The sequence below is a fragment of the Trachypithecus francoisi genome, unplaced genomic scaffold, assembly GCF_009764315.1.
Source record: "Trachypithecus francoisi isolate TF-2019V2 unplaced genomic scaffold, Tfra_2.0 Lachesis_group0, whole genome shotgun sequence".
Taxonomy (NCBI): domain Eukaryota; kingdom Metazoa; phylum Chordata; class Mammalia; order Primates; family Cercopithecidae; genus Trachypithecus; species Trachypithecus francoisi.
The window spans coordinates 180570877-180592576 of record NW_022681453.1 but is presented as its reverse complement, the minus strand read 5'-3'; the positions used below and the strand labels follow the sequence as shown (position 1 = coordinate 180592576).

At 41.3% G+C, this 21700-nt stretch overlaps 1 protein-coding gene across 4 annotated transcripts in view; it reads left to right on the top strand.

The window, feature by feature from the left end:
- Window positions 1-21700, top strand: part of OSBPL10 (oxysterol binding protein like 10) — a 331754-nt gene that overhangs the window by 144177 nt on the left and 165877 nt on the right. For 2 of the 4 annotated variants that reach the window (XM_033212886.1, XM_033212885.1), the window contains exon 4: window positions 9020-9211. The exons of the other annotated variants lie outside the window; for them this stretch is intronic. In XM_033212886.1, coding sequence (XP_033068777.1) covers window positions 9020-9211 — 192 coding nt within the window. The remainder of the gene's footprint in view (window positions 1-9019; window positions 9212-21700) is intronic. 4 annotated transcript variants of the gene reach the window in all.

Here is a 21700-nt window from a genome sequence, read left to right as displayed (position 1 = left end):
TTATGCGTGGCGTAGTCTACATTTTGTTTTTACATCTGTATACATACTGCCCATCAAATGTTACTTCTGTTATTAGGAATAGTTAATTAAAAACCATATAAACAATTAAAAGTATTTAGCTTCGTGTGGTTTAGCCCTAATGAGCTTATTGTTTAAATACCTGAGAATTAGTATGCTATGTTGGCCTTTGATATTAAAAAGTCATTTTTTTCCAAGATGCTAACTCAGCTCCCGGTTAGGGTGTTCCGTAGAGTGTTGTGGTGACTTTTTTGGACCTCAGTGGAAGACAGCTGAGTGAATTACCTCAAGTGAGGCAGTGAATCCTCATGTCCTCATCACCTTCCAAGGCCCTACCACCTAATAGCATCACTTTGGGGTTAGGATTTCAATATATGATATATGAGGTTTTTTTTTTTTTTTTGATGGAGTCTTGCTCTGTCACCCGGGCTGGAGTGCAGTGGCGCAATCTTGGCTCACTGCAAGCTCCGCCTTCTCAGTTCACGTCATTCTCCTGTCTTAGCCTCCCAAGTAGCTGGGACTACAAGTGCCCGCCACCACGCCCGGCTAATGTTTTTGTATTTTTAGTAGAGACGGGGTTTCACCGTGTTAGCCAGGATGGTCTCGATCTCCTGACCTCATGATCTACCCTCTTCGGCCTCCCAAAGTGCTGGGATTACAGGCTTGAGCCACCACACCCGGCCACAATATATGACCTTTTTATGGGGGAGGGGACACAAATATTTAGACCGTAATATGCACATATATGTATGTGTTTGTATGTGTGCGTATTTCCATTGTAGCTTTGTTAATATTTGTATCTGGTTGGGTGAGTTCTTCCTTTTGCTCTCCTTTTCACAATTAACTTGACCTTTCATGAAACTTTATTCTTCTATTTACATATTAGAATAAATTTGTTGAGTTGCTCAAAAAATCCTGCTGGAATTTTTATTACAATAATTATAAAGCAAATTAGGGAGAACTGACATCTTTACAACATTAAGTTGTCCCATCCATTTACCTGATACGTGTATTTCCATTTTCTCAATTCTGCATTGATTTCTTTTCATGGATGAATTTTTTTTTTCTCTATAAAGTAAAGGTCTCGTATATTCCCTATTTGGTTAATACTTGTACATCATAGTTTTTATTGCTATTGTGAATGATATTTTCTATTTTCTGATTGGTTATCGTTGAGATGAAGGAATGCTATTGGTTTTTCTAAATTCATCATGTATCTGACAACATTGTGAAACTTTTTTTTTTGTTTTTAAAACAGTCACATCTACAGTGATTGTTTTCTAGTCCTAGTTTGTTGACTAGTGCTTCCAGTAAACAGTGGTAGTGGAATTCTTGTTTCTTATATTAAAAGGAATGAAACTAATTTTAAAAAAATTAAATATGATTTAAATATGATGGTTACTGTAATTTTTTGGTTTGTAGCCTAATTAAGAAAATTTCTTTTTATTCCTTGTTTTCAGATTTTTTCTCTATGAAAATGGCAATTCAGCATTTAACGGTCTCTGTGTTATGTTACTTACTATATATATATATAAAATAAAATTATTTTCTTTGGGGATCTGTAATTCTAGGAATATAGCCCACAATTGCCCTACTTTCAAAGGAGTGTTGTGTGTTTGTTTTTATGATGATAAGTGATTAAATTGAAGTTTTGGGTAAGAATAAAGATAAAAATGTGTAACAGTTATCAGCTTTCTTACTTTCTATCAACTATTTTAAAGTCTGCCTTGTGTTAAATACTATTTTGGATGATGAGGTCCTTCTTTAATTGTGAAGGCCCAGCTGGAGGGGCTGAATCTCTAATCAGGTGTTTTCTGAGTTGAGTCTTGGATGAGATTTATAATTTGGGTCCGACTGTTGTATGATTCATTTACCTTTTGGGAGCTGTAGACTTTAGATCTATAAAGGGAAAAGACTAGACTAGAATTATGTCTGAGATTCCATCTAGCTCTAAAATTGCTTAGTTCCAAAGCGTGAGAAATGCAGCGAATTGAGCTTTGTCAGCAGAAAGAGAGTCTTTCATGTTTTCAGAATAAAGCATCCAAAAGGAGTCTTGGTACTTGGAATTGCAAGGCCCCCAAGCAAATGGTGTGGATGGAGGATGCAAAGAGGAGAAGGTGGAAGGTTTTGAAATCACACTGGACACTTCTGGGTGGATCTGTGGGAAGTGGCGAGAAAAGGGTGGTGTGCGATAAGGGGGTCAAATGCACAAGGACAGTGCTTTCAGTTGAGTTGGGACCTTCAGGTTTGCCTTGGAGATTGATTAGGGATTCTAGAGCAGTTGAATTAACTGTTAAAGAAGAATCAGCAGGATTTATTGGCAAGGGGGTGGGGAGGGTGGAGGGAGGGGGTTAGATGATTGGGGGATGGAGGAGTTGAAAGTGATGGGGGAAGAAAAGCGAAAAATGTCAAGTTTTGTTTCTCACTATTTGTAGGAAATGAAATACATGCATTTGCTTGCGACAGTTTTTCAGAAATCTGGCATTTGCATGCATACTCATAGATTCAGGACAGTGTGTTTAGAAGCAGGCTAGAGACTTTGTCTCTGGAAGAACCACAATTTTTCATTTGCACACACATTTGCGTGCATTTATATTGCCATTTGAGAGGGTATTGGTATAAAGTTAGTGAAAAATGTTTAAGATATATTAAAGATTTGAAGATGAAATTTGAGGAAGAAATTTTCTATGCCTGGTTACTTAATACTGAAACTCGTATTTCTGGATGAAAACAGGAATTTGGAAAAGTAGAGCTAGAACAAATTTGAAAAGCTAATCATGGAAATGAACTTGGAAAATTTCCCAGTTTTAATTCTACTTTAGGTCTGTTTAAGCTTGAAAGAATAGACAACTAAAAAACAAAAACAAAGCAATGCAAATTAGGTCAATATGAAGCTATTAAGCAAAATACTGGAATAGATTCATTTAAGAAACAGTTCACATTTTATTCAGATGTTGACTGTCAGGAAAGTGAAATTCCAACTAATTTTAAGGCCTTCAATATACTATTTTAAAAATTGTTATGCTTTTTCTTTTTGTTGATTTTGAAGTATATTTGCTTTTAGAGGAAAAGGATTTTTATCCTTAGCTTTCACATATTTAGATATGGCACAATTTTTTTAGAGGAATAGAAGAAATATACTCCAATGATTTTAGTTGGTTAAATTTGTTCTTCAAAATACATTTCCAGACTTGTTGGATTTTTCTGTTTCCCTTGGGCTATTTTTTTCTGAAATATAGTATCTTTTTTTCCTCCTTGCTATGAAGGAATTCAAGGAAGTGAGGAAAATATGTTCCAAAGTAAATGTCATTTGAATGTTGTTACAATTAGTTGGTGTTCAGAAATTTTTCACATCAGAAAAATTTTCTACAGTAGAAGTGGTTGTCTCAAATGTCTATTTGAGATCGTATACCCCCTTTCCTCCCTTGCCTCCTTTTAATGATAGTTCAGCAATTACAAACTGTTGATACATGTCTTAAGAGGTTTTTAGGACCAGCTGATCTTTTCTATTTGGAACTTTGTTTATTGCAAGTATTAAGGGAAACTTTCCATTATGTAAACTAATTGTTTCTTTTTGGTAAACCATGTAGATTGAATTAATTTATAGGGAACTTTGCTTTCTATAACAGGTGGGTTTCTGCAAATGTGAAATCATATTTTAAGTGCATTTTTTTTTCTCTGAAGCAAGTGGTTTTTTAGTAATTAGGATGACTATCTTTTAAAGTTAAGGAAGCCTTAAGACTGTGACTACTTAAGACACCAAGGACCAAAATGGCCATATAGTTCATTCAGGGACCACTTAACAACCATTCACCTATAATGAGGCTTGACGACCTCATTTTATTTATTAATGATGGTATTTATTGCATGCTTTATGACACATGCTTTTTGTGTCTCTTCTCATATCTTTCTCCAACAACCCAATGAAGTAGGTAATATTAAACTTTAGAAAGGAAGATACCTACATTTTCTAGGTTACACAGTTTGCAAGTGGTGGAGCCCAGATTTGAACTCAGGCAGCTGACTTGAGAAGGTGTGCTCTTAACCACTCCCCACACTGTCCATAGTACTGGATTGGTACTGGGCCTGTAGATGGTCCAGTGCTTCTCGCTCTAAGCTTTCTCACACTTGGCTTCTGTCTCCCAGGCTTGTTGCCCGTTTACCTTGGTTGGACAGATTCTTTCTAATGATTCCTCTCCTTTTCCAAGAATGCCTTTCCTAAATGGCGATTTTGGCCAGTAGATACAACGAGTATGTGTGTTTTGTCTTCTCTTTGCAAACTTGGGAAATTTAGGAGTCATTCAATGAGAATGTAGGGAAAGACCACGAGGCCTGTGTGATGGTGTGCAGATGCCTGGACAGGCTGTGAGCATTAGTACTTGGTCTCACCCACTCCCACACTCTTTTTTGCTGTCACCCCATCATCAGCCAGGCGCTTACGAAGCGAGGGGACATAAGGAGTAGCCAGATGAGCACCGATGGCTGTGTGAGGGACAATTCTCCGCAGCAAAGGATGAAGAAACTTGCTCTTGACTCAGAATTTCCCACACATGGCACACTTGGTGTTTCTAGTCACCGCCATTGAAGTAAATATTTGGAACAAAAACCTGCCATGTTGTTTCTCAGACTCTGTTAATATTTTAAATTAATAGTAAAGATAGGCTTTTATGACATGCAAGCATAATTTTGAAACAAAACCTGGAGATTGTAGACAGGCTGCCTTTTGGAAACACAGCCTGCTCGTTTATAGTGGTTGCAATTTGCTGGCTTTCTCACTTGTTCTTGTAATGACTGATTACCTGTGGGATTTACCAAGGGTAAGACTTGTCGTTCATGTTTATCCTGAAAGGAGGCATGGATGTGAATTACGCTGTGAGAATCCCCAGTTAATGGAAAATTAAAGGCTTTTTGACTCGTATTTACTGCTTGTAAATTCAAATGACAGCCAACCATTAAATAATGATCATGGGGTTAGACATTCACCATGGAATAATTTTGCTCTTGGGTGAATTTCTTGATTTATTGCCATTCATGGTGATACTGCTACAGGCAAAGGTGTCTATTGCCAGAGCTGTCTTCCTCTCTGATTTCTGATGAGTCCTCATTTCTACTCAGAATTAGAAGTGTGTGTGTGTGTGTGTGTGTGTGTGTGTTTTCCCTACAATCTTGATATTTAATGGCTGACCCTGTAAGTATTTAATTATGTTTTGGGCTTCTGACCAGTCTGACCCTATAGAAAATAAGAAGGTCAGCGACTCAGCAACTGCTTATGATTTTGTGCTGAGCAACTTCTTAACATTTTAAAAATCCATAAGGTTTTCATTGTTCAAGTTATCAGTGATATTAAGAAACAAACGTCCATGCAGCTTCTGCATGCATGTCAGGCACTGTGCTAAGCATTTTGTATGCATAATCTAATTTAAATTTCATGATGATGTTTTAGGGTCAATGTTGTTATTTCTCTTTTTAAAGATTAGGAAATTGATGCTTAATGAGAAAGCTTAAATAACTCACCCCAGATCACATGGCAAGAACGGGTTTGGTAGGGGAGGAGTGGGGATAGAGGTGTGTGTATGAAGAATGAAACTTACGTGTCTGGTTTCAAAGCCCAGGGAAAAAAATCTGCCTTTTCCTGGACTGGAATAAGCCTCGCTGACAGTCAAAATATATTTCAGTGGACTCTTAATACTTAGGCCAATTTACTGTTATTAAAGAAATATCCTCTTTCTCCCTTTACTCTCCAAGTGAAAAGATTGAAGCTGAAAGTAGGTGATTATTATAGCTCATTTTGGTCAAGATATATATAGTTCTTATACCACACATTTCTCCAATTACCTAACATAGGGTTATTTCCTATCTTTATCTGCATTCTAATTCATTATGTCCAAGTCAAATCCAGAGGATCTTCATAATCTGCGGTATTTCAAGGTGAACCAAAACTCTGATTTCTACCCTGGCTCTCACCCCACTCCTCCATCCCCTGGTGATCTGTAGAATGATGGATCATTAATGTTTAACAGTGTGTAGAGCTGTGCCTGTTAGCTGAGGCCTGAGGCTAAGACTACCTTGGTATCCAGACTGTTGGGTTGCTATGTTGTGTGCTGCCTTGCCTGTCTAGCTTCCCAAAGCCTACTCAGGCTTTAGGCCCATCACCCTTGGAACATCCTGCCATGATGAGATGAGCTCACTTCTTTGACATTTTCTGGCTGTATTGCCAAATTAGCCCCCGTTATGCACCATCTTGTAAGTGTGCATCTGTGTATGTTTCCCTCCGTCTGTCTCTGTATATTTGCATCTTACATCCCCAGCAATATTATAGGTATCTGTGGTGAAAAACTGTCTCATACATTTTGTTTTCTTCCTGACACTACACAGTATATATTTTCCTAGGCACATAGTAGGTATTCAGTAAATCTTTGAACTGTAGGAGCTAGATGATTTCCACATTATCTAACTTGCCTTTTCTCAAGCTGAGATGAAGTATAGGAACAATTGGAATGTAAAGTTTATGCAGAATTAAAATGTGTTCAATAGGGAATACATTCATACAGTTCAAAGTGGAAGAATATAAAAAGCATACAGTGAAAAAATCTCCCCTCTTCTCTGTTTCTATCCTCTCATTCCCTGCTTCTCCACAAATAAGCAGCCACTTTATAGTTGTATATGTATCCTTCCGCGGTATGTTTGTTTTAAGCAAATAGTTTTCAACAAGTTAAATAACAAAAATACTTATTTACCTCATGTTGGAAAAGCTATACTTTGCATACTATGGAACAATTATGTGCCTTCCTTCACTTAACTATATAGCTAAGAGATATTTCCAGATCAATTTGTAGAGACCTCTCTCATTATTGTCTTATAGCTTGGTAGTATTCCATTACATAGATGTGCTATAATTTATTTAACCCGTCCAATGCTGACAGACATTTGGATTGTTTTCTGTCCTTTGCCAACAAACATAGTGCTGCGGTGACTAACGGGGACATATAGCATTTCACCCAGCTGCAGGTATGTCTGGAGGATACATTCCCAGACGGGAGACTGCTGGAGCCAGGGGAGATATGTTTGTATCTGTGACAGGTCTGCCGATTGTTGTTCTCTTTTTTTTTTTTTTTTCCGAGACGGAGTCTCGCTCTATCGCCCAGGCTGGAGTGCAGTGGCCGGATCTCAGCTCACTGCAAGCTCCGCCTCCTGGGTTCACGCGATTCTCCTGCCTCAGCCTCCCGAGTAGCTGGGACTACAGGCGCCCGCCACCTCGCCCGGCTAGTTTTTTTTGTTTGTTTGTTTGTTTTAGTAGAGACGGGGTTTCACCGTGTTAGCCAGGATGGTCTTGATCTCCTGACCTCGTGATCCGCCCGTCTCGGCCTCCCAAAGTGCTGGGATTACAGGCTTGAGCCACCGCGCCCGGCCTATTGCTGTTCTCAGGTTTTGCCATCTTTTTTACTTCCACAAACTTGTTTTTCTGTGGCCCTGTTGACAGATTGTATACTCAGACTTCTGAATTTTTGCCAATCTGATGGGTGCAAGATGGTTATCTAAAGTAGTTTGAATTTACATTTATCTTCTGAGTACAGTTGAACATATTTTCCTATGTGTTAAAAGCCATTTATATTTCTTTTTTTGTGAGCTGTCTTCATACCTTGGCCCATTTTAATAATTATTTCCAGCTCTACAATTTTCCTAGTTTATAGTTTGGCTTTGTTGGTGGTCGTAGTGGGGTATTTTGTTGGTCTGTTTGTTTCCTTTGCAGAAGTTTCCAGTTTTTAGATAATCAAATTTATCAAGCTTTTCTTTTTTCTGTTCTTTTCTTTTTTTTGAGACGGAGTTTCACTCTTGTTGCCCAGGCTGGAGTGCAATGGCACGATCTCGGCTCACCGTAACCTCCGCCTCCCAGGTTCAAGCGATTCTCCTACCTCAGCCTCCTGAGTAGCTGGGATTACAGGGATGCGCCACCACGCCTGGCTAGTTTTGTATTTTTAGTAGAGATGGGTTTCTCCATGTTGGTCAGGCTGGTCTCGAACTCCTGACCTCAGGTAATCCACCCGCCTTGGCCTCCCAGAGTGCTGGGATTACAGGCGTGAGCCATCGCACTTGGCTAAGCTTTTCTGGTATAGCTTTTGGATTTCAAAGTGTTAGGCCTTTCCTATCCCATGGTTACAAGTTTTCTTCTAGTACTGTTAGTTTTTCTTAAATCTTTGATCCATTCGAGGTCTGTGATCTGAGAGATGAATCCAGCTTTGTTATTCAGATGGCTTCCCAGTTATCCCAACATTTACTGAAAAATCCGTCTCCACTAAGTTGAGATGCCATCTTTATCATCAACTAGATTGTAATTTGGATTATATATGACCACAGGATGAAATGTAAACACTGGACTAACAAATGAGGAATAATTGGTGGACAGCTTAGTTCATGCATACAGCCGACATTATTAAGCACTTAATAAATTAAACAATTGTGATATGCCAGAACTTGGGGATATAAAGATGAGCATGAAAGCATCTCTTAAGAAAGTAACTGGATAATCAATGTAATCTTGATGCAGTGGAATAAGAGCAGCAGAGAGGCTGAGAAAGCCAGGGAAATGCTTCACAGAGCAGAGAACACCATGCTGAGTTTCAAGGTTCAGCAGAGGCTGACCAGCCACAGAGGAAGGGCATTCTAGAAGGAGGAAATAATAAGTAGAGAGGCAGAGCTCCATGAGCGTCCATGGTGTGTGGGTCGGGGAGGGTGGGGGGCAGGATTTTGAATAGCTGTTCATGGCCATCATGTAGGACAGGAAGCACAATTGGAGATGAAACCAGAAGGGCAGCTAATGGAAGGGCAGTTCAGTGAGTATCTGTGGGATTTGGGCATGCAGTGTTGTTATACCTCCCCCGTACCTTCATCTCCCTAAAGAGATGTAGGGAAAAGATGAAGAGGTCCAAAATGAATAGAAGCCAACACTTAGTTGTGTTCTGCAGGTCAGTTGTTGAGTTTTGACACCTGTTGCTTATTCTAGAGTGCTCCAGGCTCCCGAAGCCGAAGTCTCACTTTGCTCCCACATGGAACACCCAATTCTGCGTCTCCCTGTAGCCAGAGACACCTCAGTGTGGGGGCCCCCGGTGTTGTCACAATCACGCATCACAAGTCGCCTGCAGCCGCCCGAAGAGCCAAGAGTCAGTATTCCGGCCAGCTTCACGAAGTCAGAGAGGTAGGCTTTGCTCTCCTACTAGGTTAAGCAGCCCCGGGGAGGTGGGGGCTGTGACAGGTGCTCTGCCGACTCCTCTTCCTTTGCGCCGTCTTGATTTGTGGAGAGAGGACCAGCAGCAAACCTCCCAGCTACACCGCTATGACAGTCCCTCCTGGTTTAAAAAAGTTAATTGTTCCTATTTCTTAGGTTAAGCGAATTGTTAGGAGACTTCTCTCAGAATTCAGAAAGCAGAGAAAGCAAGCTTACAAAAATATGGATGTAAATGGAAGTACAGTTAAATCCACGCTTGTAGCAAAGACTAGGCCAAACTCCGTGGATAATAAGAAAATAACTGGGTGTTTTGAAACTCAGGAAGTGTTACACATAACGCAGATTCACCCCATTTTCTGCCCTGCTTCACTTTTTCTCTCCTCTCCTCCTTCCCTTCAGAGACACACTCCACGGGGAGTGTTGGGTAGTGAAAAGAACACTGTCCTTAAGTCAGAAGACTGTTGTTTAAGAGCATCTCTTTTAACAGCTCCAAACCTCAGTTTCTATACCTGTAAAATGGAAATAAAACAGGCTTTGCCAACCTTCTCTGGGGAAATAAGAGGATCATTTGTGATAATGAAAACTCTTTAATTGTGCCTTATAAAAGTGACATGAGATTCCATTTAAATTTTGCTTTTGATGCACTGGGAAGTCATCAGTTTGGGTTCCCAGATCCTTAGTATCCCTGTCATCCTCTGCAGCTGTTATAGAGAACAAACTCTCAGATAAATGATGTTGGTTTTGGTTGCCTACTTCCTTTGAGTGCTGAGTTTTTTTGCTCTGCAACTTACTTGGGTACAGACCAGTTTGCTTTCCTCTTAGAGAAAGTGGCAGGGCTCTTCCTCCATGTCACACAGAATGAGACTCCTAGACTAGGGTCTTGCTGCTGCTTGTGTTAGCATGCATCTTGCTTTAGTTTTTAAATGTCACAAGCCAGGTGTAGTGCTCTGTTAGCTGACTATCTTGGTTCTGAATCTGGCCCAGGAAGGACAGTCTAAAATCAGAGTCAAATCTGTAGATGCATATGAAAGGCAAATTTTTTTCTTGAAAGATTTTACATGTATATACTCTGTCTTGCCTAATAAAGAAAAAGTACAGAGTCAGAATTCTATTGGAATTTTCAGGTAGAATGCTTACTTTGAAATAGTCATCCTGATGTGTTAAAAAGGAAAAAAGTAGGCTGGGCCTGGTGGCCCATGCCTGTGATCTCAGCATTTTGGGAGGCCAAGGTGGGTGGATCACTTGAGGTCAGGAGTTCGAGACCAGCCTGGCCAACATGGTGAAACACCATCTCTACTAATAACACAAAAATTAACTGGGCATGGTGGCACGTGACTGTAGTCCCAGCTACTTAGGAGGCTGAGGCAGGATAATCGCTTGAACTGAGGAGCCAGAGGCTGCAGTGAGCCGAGATAGCCCCACTGCACTCCAGTCTGGGCGGCAGATCGAGGCTGTGTCTCAGAAAAAAGAAAAAGAAAAAGTGGCTATTAGCTTAATTGTGTTACGTTAGTTGATATGATGAATGATTGTGCACAGGTTTATATTTCTTTTTATTTTTCTTAGTACCTTTTCAAAACATCGTATAATGGAAAATTTTCAAATATATGCAAAATAGCATAGTAATGCAACCCTATATCCATCACCTTACTTAAACAATTCAAATTTTCCGTTGTTCTTGTTTTATCTATTTTTAATTCCCCCACCACTTTATTTTTCCTGCTAGAGTATTTTAAAGAATAGTTAAGTTTTATAAAAAGTTCCTGTTAGATAAATACCGTTACATTAACTGGCAGTGATAAAATGATACAACAATTAACTATGATACCATCATTTCACTTTGATGTAGACCTCATTGCAGATTAGTTTATGAGTCATTTGAGACTGTAACCTTGAACAAAGGCAGGTGAAAGTTTATGGTATTTTGATAATTTTCTTTATTGCATTATAATGAATCTCTGTAGACTTACTGTTATAAATGATAAGCCTGTATGTATGAAAAAAACCTTTTTTTTTTTTAGGACTTGTGTGTAGTGAGCAGTGACCTAAATAAAGGTTGAGGTACTTTAGCCTGATTAATTAGTAGCATTTGATTCAACAGAATCTTTTCTACCTTCATTTAAAAAGAATTCAATTTTTTAAAAGAACAGAAGTATGGCTTTTGTGTATGGTTGTACAAAGAAGTTTAATTTATATAAAGTCTATAATGCAAGTTTATAGTGCAAAAAATGTATAAAGAAAACTAAAATTACCTGTAATTCTACCTCCCTACAGGTAACCACTGTTAATCTTTCAATGAATTTACTTTTGGGTTTTTTCCCCTGTGTGTTACAGATGTAGATACGCAAAAATCTATACAGAGTGATCTAAATTTTGTAAATGAATACATGTATGCTTTTTTTTTCTTTATATTTTCTCTGTTGTCTATCTATTGGGGAAAGCTATTGAAATTTCCCATAGAGTTTCATGATACGAAAAATAATTAGGTGAAACCAGGTCCGGTGGCATGCACCTGTAATTCCATCTACTTGGGAAGCTGAGGTGAGAGGATTGCTTGAGGCCAGGAGTTCAAAACCAGCCTGGGCAACACGGCAAGACCCCATCTCAAAAAGGAAAAAGAAAAAGTAGGTGAAATGCCTCTATAGCCATTTGGTTTGGTTTCTGTACTCTTGGGTGGTGGTATATTTCTTCAGGTTCTTGCTTTTTGTATATTGATAACCTTTATTACTCAAAATTTAAGTCAGATTGTTGACATATAAGTGCCAACACCGGTAATGGAGAGAACTTTAGGGTGCCGAGCCACTTTAGGAAGAATTTAAAGTTTCAGTCCTCAGACACTGTCCACCTTCACTCCTGATGGGAGATGGGTAGCTGTTCTGTGGCATTTGTCATTTTGTGATGTGGCCAGGTCCACCTTGGGAACTATCCGAGCAAATTGCACTCATACTAGAAAGTTCCGCAGTTATTTATTTCAGATCATAAAGGCCACAGCTTTAAGGTTCCACTGTATTTATCTGTAAAATAGCTAGAAGAAAATGGAATAGCATTTTTAAGCCAGCTGTTCAGGGAAGATAAACTTATGACCACAGAAGCAATGGAGAAAATCATCATACACAAGACAGATGTGCCAGAATATCAGGAGAATAAAAGAGAAATAGCCCAGCCAAAGGCAATAGAGTAAATAGTAAATGGAATGCTACAGCATTGGTGAAAATAATGGGACAGTTTGAAAGATTAAATGGTTATCCAAAATATAAAGAATTGAGATACCAAAGGTCGGAACCCAGCATCTTCTCAGGAAGTGGTTAGGAGAGATCAGTATAGGGAATTTCAGAAACTGTCATCATGAGGAACAGATATATTCTCTTTAGCAATTCAAGAAATGAAAATTAAGGCAACTGTTTGTGAAATTATCCGAATTAATTCTAGCCCATTATTGGTTGGAGTAGTAAGAAATGTTGACTGTGCTGCAGATTGTCTTTTTGCTGCAATCTGGTGATGTATAATAAGAATGAAACATAAAACAAACTGCATTGCCAGTGACCCACACATTTCCTGCTGGGAATCATACCTGAGGAAACAATTTATGGAACTGGGACTAGGAGGAAGAAAATTAATTTGGATAAAGCTATTCATACAAATAAGGGCATAGATTCAATACAAGACATTAAGGGAATGACTAAACAATAATACATTTTAGATTCCAAATTGCTCTATAGTAATTTAAGATAAGAGTCATGTCAGTATTATTACTACATGGACATGTATGCATAAAATGAGTAGGAAAATAAATATACAGAATAATGTATATACATTGAACCCTATAGTAATCTTAATAGGCTCCAGAAGTTGTTTCAAACAGTGGTTCCCAGAATTTTGGATTTTACTTGCAAACAAAGTTTTAGAAATAGAATTTTAGGAGCAATATAGTATTGCTATTTTAAAATTTACCCAGAAAGGACATTTTGAAAGTAGTCATAATCTCTGGTTTCCACTATCTCATAAAAACGTCTTGATGCTCCCAAAGGAATATAATCTCAAATAAGAGTCATTTACTGCATTGAATAAGACGTCTTTGGGGGCTGGGTGCAGTGAATCACGCCTGTAATTCCAGCACTTTGGGAGGCGAGGTAGGAGGATTTCTTGAGTCCAGGAGTTCAAGACCAGCCCTGGCCACACAGACTCCATTTCAAAAAAAATTTGCAGATCTGCTGGGTGTGGTGGCTCGTGCCTGTAGTCCCAACCACTCAGGAGGCTGAAGTGGGAGGATTGCTTGAGCCCAGGTGTTTGAAGTTGCAATGAGCAATGATTGCACCACTGCACTCCACCCTAGGCGACTGTGCAAGACTCTTTCTCAAAAGAAAAAAAAAAAATCTTGGACTGGAAGAGACTTCCTCGTGGATTGATTCTGGCCTGTGCATCTGTGTTTCCAATTTATCTCCTCCCTTGCCATTGTCAGTCACTCCTTTAGTTCATGCCTTGCTCTGTCTCCAGAAAACCACCTTCCTAAATGGAAACATTTTATCATGTCACCTTTCTGCTATTAAAACAAACAAAACCCCAAACCTTTTTGATTCCCCACTGTCCATAGGATAAAGGTCAAACTGTCGTGGGTGGCCGACAAGCCCAGCTTCCTGCGGTGTGCGCTCCTCCATCTCCCAACCCTCAGTGCCCCTTCTCGTCCTCACTGGGGACTCAGCACCTCCTCTGTTGGGAGGCCCACTGCTCAACAGAACTTTCTGCCAAAACAGAAATGTTCCATATCTTTACTTGATATGGAAACATTCATATCTTGGCTCCACTAGGAAAAGTTGAGCGTACCAGAAGGCTTAAGATCTACGATGGTGATGCAGGAGGTTTTATTGAGTGAGATGGGATGATATGCCCGCCACTGCAAGATATCCACTGGCAAGCAAGGAAGAACCAAGAAACAGCCGAGGAGGAGAAGCGCAGGCAGACGGCACTTCCAAAGCAGGAGAAAGCTCTGATAGGTGAGTGATGTGAAGGCTTTGGTGGACAGTGGCCAGAGCACAGATGTATGATCACTCAGTCTGCGTCCAAACCAACGAAGAGGGCAGGTCTGTCGATGGAGAACCTAGTCCAAGGCATCACCTTGAGATCTGATCTTGCCCTTGATGATATCAAACCGTACATACCAAACCTTGCAATTGTTTCCAATGCTCTTGTAGCAACCATCGGTCAGCAGAAAGTGATCCTTCAGTGCGTTGAAGAACGATTTGGACCATTTTTTGGATCAGAGACTGTTTATGATGCCCTGACCATGACTCAACAGAACACTGTAACAATAGAGACTCATGTCAAGGCACTTAAGCACAATTTAGATTAAGTTGCAAAGACAATTGATGGCAGTACTAGATCTCACATTGGCCAACCTGCAACTACAGCAACTGTCAAGGTGGTCCCATGAGCTCTTTCTGCATCCATTTATCCCTTCCATATGTTCAAGCTGTTGTCACTTCCTGTTTCTTCAGGCCCAACTGCTTTCATTGACCACGGTGTCTTTATAGAATTAAAAAAAGGGACAGGGCGTGGTGGCTCATGCCTGTAATCCCAGCTGAGGATTGGGAGGCCGAGGCGAGAGGATCGCCTGAGCTCAGGAGTTTAAGGAGCTCAGGAGTTGTCAGGAGTTTAAGACAAGCCTGTTGCCCAGGCTTGTCTTAATGAAATCCCATCTCTACCAAAAATGTAAGAAAGTAGCTGGGTGTGGTGGCATGCACCTGTGGTCCCAGCTATTTGGGAGGCTGAGGTGGGAGAATCCTTTGAGCCTGGGAGGCGGAGGCTGCACTGAGTCAAGATCATGCCACTGCACTCCAGCCTGGGTGATAGAGCCAAACCCCGTCTCACACACATACATACACACACACACACACACACACACACACACAACATTAAAAAGGGGCTAGTCAAAATGAGCTCTTGAAATGTGCACAGTATGAATGGAGATGTGCTGTGATATAAAATGCACTCTAGATTTCAAAGACTTAGTACAAAACAAGGTAAAATATGTCATAATTTTTAATACTTACATACTAAGGAAATCATAATATATCCATTCAGTTAAATAAAATATTTTACAATTTATTCTACCTATTTCTTTTTACCTATGTATTATTTACTGCCCCCTGCGTGGGCTGTGGACAGGTTGGGAGGAGGTCTTTCTACCTTTTAAATTTGCCTACTAGAAAATGTAAAGTTATGTACATGTCTCACATTTGTGGCTTGGCTTATATTTCTCTTGGATAGCACTGCCCTAGACTGTGAGCTTGCTTACTCACCCACTCCTACCTTCATTCTGCAGGTATTAATTGAGCACCTTCTATATGCCAGACCACACATATCTATGTTAAAGGGCATGTCTTATTCATCTTTGCATCTTTCAGCCCTAGCACAATCACTAGGCATACTGATGAACAAATTGAATTAAGTACTCATTCTCTAGCTGTTAGGGCTCTTTTAAAATGGCATATGGAGGTATTCAAGGGTTGCTTAGGTAACTATATGTCAGCTACCTGGCAGTTGGTTGAGGGTTATCAGGTACTCATTTAATCTCTGACTGATAGCATTGGGTAAGTGTACATCTAGATGACTATGTGACTGTGGGGAAAAGTGATGATAGTGTAAGCCTCTTAATGTGCCACTTGAATTGTTTTATAAATGGAATCTAGTATATTTTTTTAAAAATTAATTTGATCCCCTCAGTTATTTAAGCATGTGATGATTGAAATGTATGGTATTTATTGTATTGTATATTTTTTCTATTTTAACTTTTTTTTTTTTTTTTTTTTTAGAGTTGGGGGTCTCACTCTGTTGCAGGCTGGAGTATAGTAGATCAATCATGACTCATTGCACCCTCTAACTCCTGGGCTTAAGCAATCCTCCTGCGTTAGCCTCCTGAGTAGGAGTATAGGCACATGCCACTATACCTGGCTAATTTTTTAAAAAGTTTTTTCTAAATATGGGATCTTGCTATGTTGTCCAGGCTGGTGTTGGACTCCTGGTCTCAAGCAATTCTCCTGCTTTGGCCTCCTGAAGTGTTGGGATTACAGGGGTGAGCCATTGCACCTGGCCTTTAACTTTTGTATGTCTAGTTATTACAATAGTTTTTAATGTGGCTTACACTTAAATAGACACAAGTTCAGTTGGTACAAGTACAATGTAATTTTAATAAAGTTCTTCCTTGCTAGATGTTTTCTGAAGAAATACAACCCTAATACATGTTTTTACTGAATACTTTTTTTCAGTTGTGATATTTGAGACTTAAAAAAACTACACTTAATTCAGTAGGGCGGCTTTGGATTCACAGCATGATGAGGGAAAAGGTGGTGCTGTTGAATACTGTGTGTGTGTGAAGCACAAATATAGATTTAGTTAAGCAGTGAAAATTTAGAAACAAATAGGAATTATCCTTCTTTGAAACTTTTTCCATTATTTACTTTTGCTTCCAGGCACACACTCATCTGACAAAGAATAAAGCTGTGTGCTGCACTGGTTTACTGGGTAGATTAACTGGGTTGAGGCTACGTCATTTAATACGATTTTAAATAAACCTTTTACAGAGTCTGATATGTGGAGGGAGATGTGTGTTTATGTCATCTCACCTGTGAGAATTTATATGTTTCTTCATGTAATTGCAACGTTATATTTACTTACTACACACACATAGGGAAGACCCTTGAATGAAGTGGCCGTCTTTGTAAATGGATATTAACTCAGTATCCTCTCCTTTCAAGATGATTTGGTGTGATCTTGGTTCACATGGATTCAGTAAATACCTGGTTAGAAATTCATGTACAGCCTTTGTTATGGAAGCAGTAACTGTGAACTGTCACCCTGACAAATTTTGTTAGCTGATCAGTTTTAAGGTAGTGATCTGTACTGGCAGCATTGAATATGGGTCATCACCAGGGAAACCACATTTAGGGTACAAAGTGAATTTACCCTTTGTGTGAACAGAATGATTATTTTTTCGAAAGTCCTAAATTAATTTTCCTGTGTACTTTTTGGATAGATGATGACAAGTAACCATAAAATGTATTTTTAGTAGCAATTTACCATCCCTGAAAATAAGTCAGTTTCAAACTTCAGTTTTCAAAAAATGTTAATGTGGAATTAGTTTATAGCAGCAGTTTCCAAATGTTTTTAAAGCAATAGGGTGGGTGGTTTGTGAGTAAAAATATTAGATACTTACTGTGTAAGAGCAGGTGAAGTTGGTGTTTTATGAGAGCAGATTTACTTTAGAAGTTAAAAGGGGCATTTGTCGATAGTGAAGCAGGTTGGCTGGAATAGTGAGAATGAGAATTTATGACCCACCCCTACAATCCCTTATAAGCCTCTGTCTGCAATGTGAACTCTGAAGCAAACATGTGTGTGGTCTGTGGAACACCATGGGATCCTTTGAGAGCACAGTTTGAGAGTCATTGGATTTGGTTGTCCACTAACGGCATCTCAGGTGAACAACCACAAAAGCCCAACATGAGATGATGTCCCCCACCCATCCTCAGCTCATTGTCCAACTGCTGCCGTGGGAGGAGAACGCCCTGCTGTGGTCTTAACCTGCGGGGAGCACGGCATGGCTGGGTGGGGTGCGGGAGGTGGGAGAATAAACTCTCAGTTTATTCTCTCACCAGGCTCTTTTTGTTCATTTACATATTACACTTGGAAATTAGGCATTTGTTTACCTGTTTATTGTCTGACCCCTTGTCTTCCTCCATCTAAAGGTGTTTTTGGTTTAACCTGTTTATTCGCAAGCCCTTAGCACAGCACCTAGCAGTTGAAAGATGCTCAGTAAAAATTTGAGTAAATGAGTGATTTCCCATTAAGGGGATTATAACCACTGGGAAATACTTCTCTATAGATTAGGTCTAAAAAGCCTTTGAGAGGAAGGAGTTTCTCACCCAGCACCATCTTCTTAGGAGTTGAGGTCCCAAAGCAGATGCAAGGGGGAACGTGGGCCAGCTGCATTGTATACTTAGAGCGGCTTCTCACTGTGGCCTGGGCACACTTAGGTACTTCTTCTCCTAGTGCTTGATATACTTTATACCTATCTATATTTTTAGCAAATATATCTTTATGTTGTAATTTTTTTTTTTTTTTCCAAGACAGAGTCTCACTCTGTCTCCCAGACGGGAGTGCAGTGGCGTGATCTCGGCTCACTGCAACCTCCGCCCCCAAGGTTTAAGCAATTCTTCTCCTTCAGCTTCCCGAGTAGTTGGGACTACAGGCACACGTCACCACGTCTGGCTAATTTTTGTATTTTTAGTAGAAACAGGGTTTCACCATATTGGCCAGGCTGATCTCAAACTCCTGACCTCATGATCCACCCACCTCAGCCTCCCAAAGTGCTGGGATTATAGGCGTGAGCCACTGCGCCTGGACATAATTATTATTTTTAAATGTCCCCATTAGTCCATAACCTTCTTTCTTAAGGGCATGACTTTATTAATAATAATAGCTACTACTACATGAATAATAATATTTCATACTTGTTGGGATCTTACCAGGTACCTGGGTTCAATGCTTTACTTGTGCTATCCCCAAGTCAACACTGTGAGGTAGATACTATTATTTTCCCTATATTAAGACAAGCAATTGAGGCCTAAAGAGGTTAAGGCAAAGAGAGCTGTACTAGCTAGGGTTCAACCAGAGAAACAGAACCCTAGGAGATCTACATTAAGAGATTTATTAGGGGGAATTGGCTTATATGATTGTGGGGGCTATTCAGGCAGGTCCAGGATCCATGAAACAGACACAGAAGTGGCCATCTACAGATGGAATTGCTTCCTTAAGAAAGCCTTGGCTCTGCTCTTTAGACCTTTCAGCTGAATCTATCCCATCCAGATGATCTCTGTAATCTCTCTTTCTTAAAGACAACTAATCATGAACTTTATCCACATCTACAAAATACCTCTCAGAAACATCTAGGTTCGTATTTAGTTGACTAACTGGGAACTGTAGCTGCACCAAGTTGATATAGCAAAAGAGACCATCATGAGAAGTCACGTGTGTGAAGTGGTTGATTCTGGCCCAGGGAATTTGACCACGAACTATCACACCAGGTGCCAATTCTTGTGCTGGGAGCCGGGGCGGCAGTGGCTGCCAAGGCCATGACTGTCCCGCCCTCCTGGAAGTATGGCTGAGACTCTTGATCTCTGTATGCCTGACTCCTACATGGCCCCTAACCTGTGCAATACCCCAGTAAGGACTTGATGAATTTATTCACTTGGATGGGTCACCAGAAGACAGCACTTTTCAGTAGAAAGAGCAGTGACCTCAGTTCCAGTCCTTGGGCAAGTCACATTACATCTCTCGTATGTAAAGTGGAAATATCGCAACTTCTTACCTTGATGAACGATAGAAGTAAAAGTGCCCAGCAGAGTGTAGCACAAGGCAGATGCTCAAGCCAGTGATCAGAGATTCCCAGAGTCAAACTGAGGTCTCAGAGAGGGGAGAACCTCAAAGCTGCCGTCGTCACCCTTCTAATTTGTCAGCCTGGGTAGGCCAGAATGGGAGAGGTAGGTATCAGTGGGGGAGCCTCTGAAAAAGTTCTCTTGTCTACCCCACCCCTTAATGTGGGAGCCGCATCCCCGGCTCTAACAAAGGTCTGTGTGAAGGTGAGGAGCCACTCTCCTTGTCCTGCACCCTGAGTACATGTGTCCTATCTGTCCTTCCCTGAAAGTGGCAATCTTAACAACCGTGCTCTTGGTAGAATGTGGGAGTCTGTATTTTGCCTGAAAGTGCCTGCCAGTAACACGACAGTGTCTCAGAAATCTCTGAATACCTCCTGCCCTACTCACTAGTGATTTTTAAAGAAAGCGGTGGGGGTGGGGATGGAGTGGGGGGAGGCCCATTATGACCAGTTCACTGAGTTTTGTACCTTGTAATTCCTCTAACCTGACCAAAGCGGATGAGACCAGCTGTCACTGCCTTGTCCCTGAAGCCCATTGGACTTTGAGGTGTTCTCAAGTGGGAAATCCACTCAGGAGGGCCACTGCGTTAGAATGAGATCATTGGCCCCTTTTGGAGTAGGAGTGGGGAGCATGCAGAGACTGAACAAAACAGCGAGCAGAGGCCAAGAGCTGGAGAAGCAGTTCGTGGAGAAGTTGATTGCTGCCAGCAGTTAGAGGGTAAGCAGCTAAGTCACAGACTGTTGGGCTCCTGGGTTAGAGGAGGCCATGAGAACTGCTATGGCGCTGTGCTAGCCAGGGTTTTCGGAGAGATGGGACCAATAGGATGTGTATGTGCGTGTGCATGTATATATATACATACGCATGCGTGCACACACAGAAGTTTATTTTAAGGAATTGGTTCATGGAATTTGGGAGGCTGGCAACTTCTAAATCTGCAGGGCGGGCCATCAGGCCGGAGATGAGGGAAGAGCTGACATTCCAGTCCAGGTCTGAAGATGACTGCCAGCACCATTGTTTCTTGCTCAAGAGGAGGTCGGTCTTTTGTTCCACTGAGGCCTTCAGTGGACTGGAGTGGCTCACCCACATTACAGAGGGCAATCTGCTTCATTCAGAGGACACCAATATGAATACTAAACTCATCTAAAAAGCACCCTCATGGAAACATGTGAGGGTGATTTCTTTGTTTTTTGAGACAGGGTCTTCCTCTGTCACCCAGGCTGGAGTGCAGTGGCACGATCCTGGCTCACTGCTACTTCTACCTCCCAGGCTCGAGCCATCCTCCTACCTCAGCCTCTCAAGTATATGGGACCACAGGCGCGTGACCACCATGCCCAGCTAATTTTTGTATTTATTTGTAGAAACATGGCTTTGCAATGTTGCCCAGGCTGGTCTCAATCTCCTAAGCTCAAACAATCTGCCTGACTTGGCCTCCCAAAGTGTTGGGATTACAGGCATTGATGGCAGTGGCTGCAGCAGGGAGGCTTAACTGGGGCCGCACACTCCATGGAGCTGGTGGAAGCCCCGCCCCTTCTGAGGTGGAGTGGGAGCTCCCTGGGTGCCACTGCCGTTGCCCAAACTGCAGTCCAGACCCAGGCCTCCTGCTCTATCGAGCAGGCAGGAGCCTGCCCTCCTTGAGGGGGCCACAGCTGCCCAAACTCTGGCTGTGGATCCAAGCTTCCCTGTGCTCTTGGATGGGGCTGAGAGCAGGCATGATTTGCTCTGCTGAGTGCAGCTGCAACCACCTGACCCACAGCTGCAGACCCTGGGCCTCCAGCTCCATGGAGCAGGCAGGAGCCGGGGACAAGCAGAAACCCTGCCCTTTCTAAGTGGATGGGACGGGAGCTCCCTGGTGCAGCCTGCATCTTTGGGGGCCAAGGAAGGGCCTCCCCTGTCCCCCGGCTGGCTTGAGGATGTCTGCCTCTGCTCTCTGGCCTCTCTCCTCTCCCAGTGCCGTTTGGGGCCAAGCCATGGGGCCCTGAATGGCAGCAGGAGAGAGAGGGTCCTGCTGGAAGGGGGCGGGTCCCCAGTAAGGTCC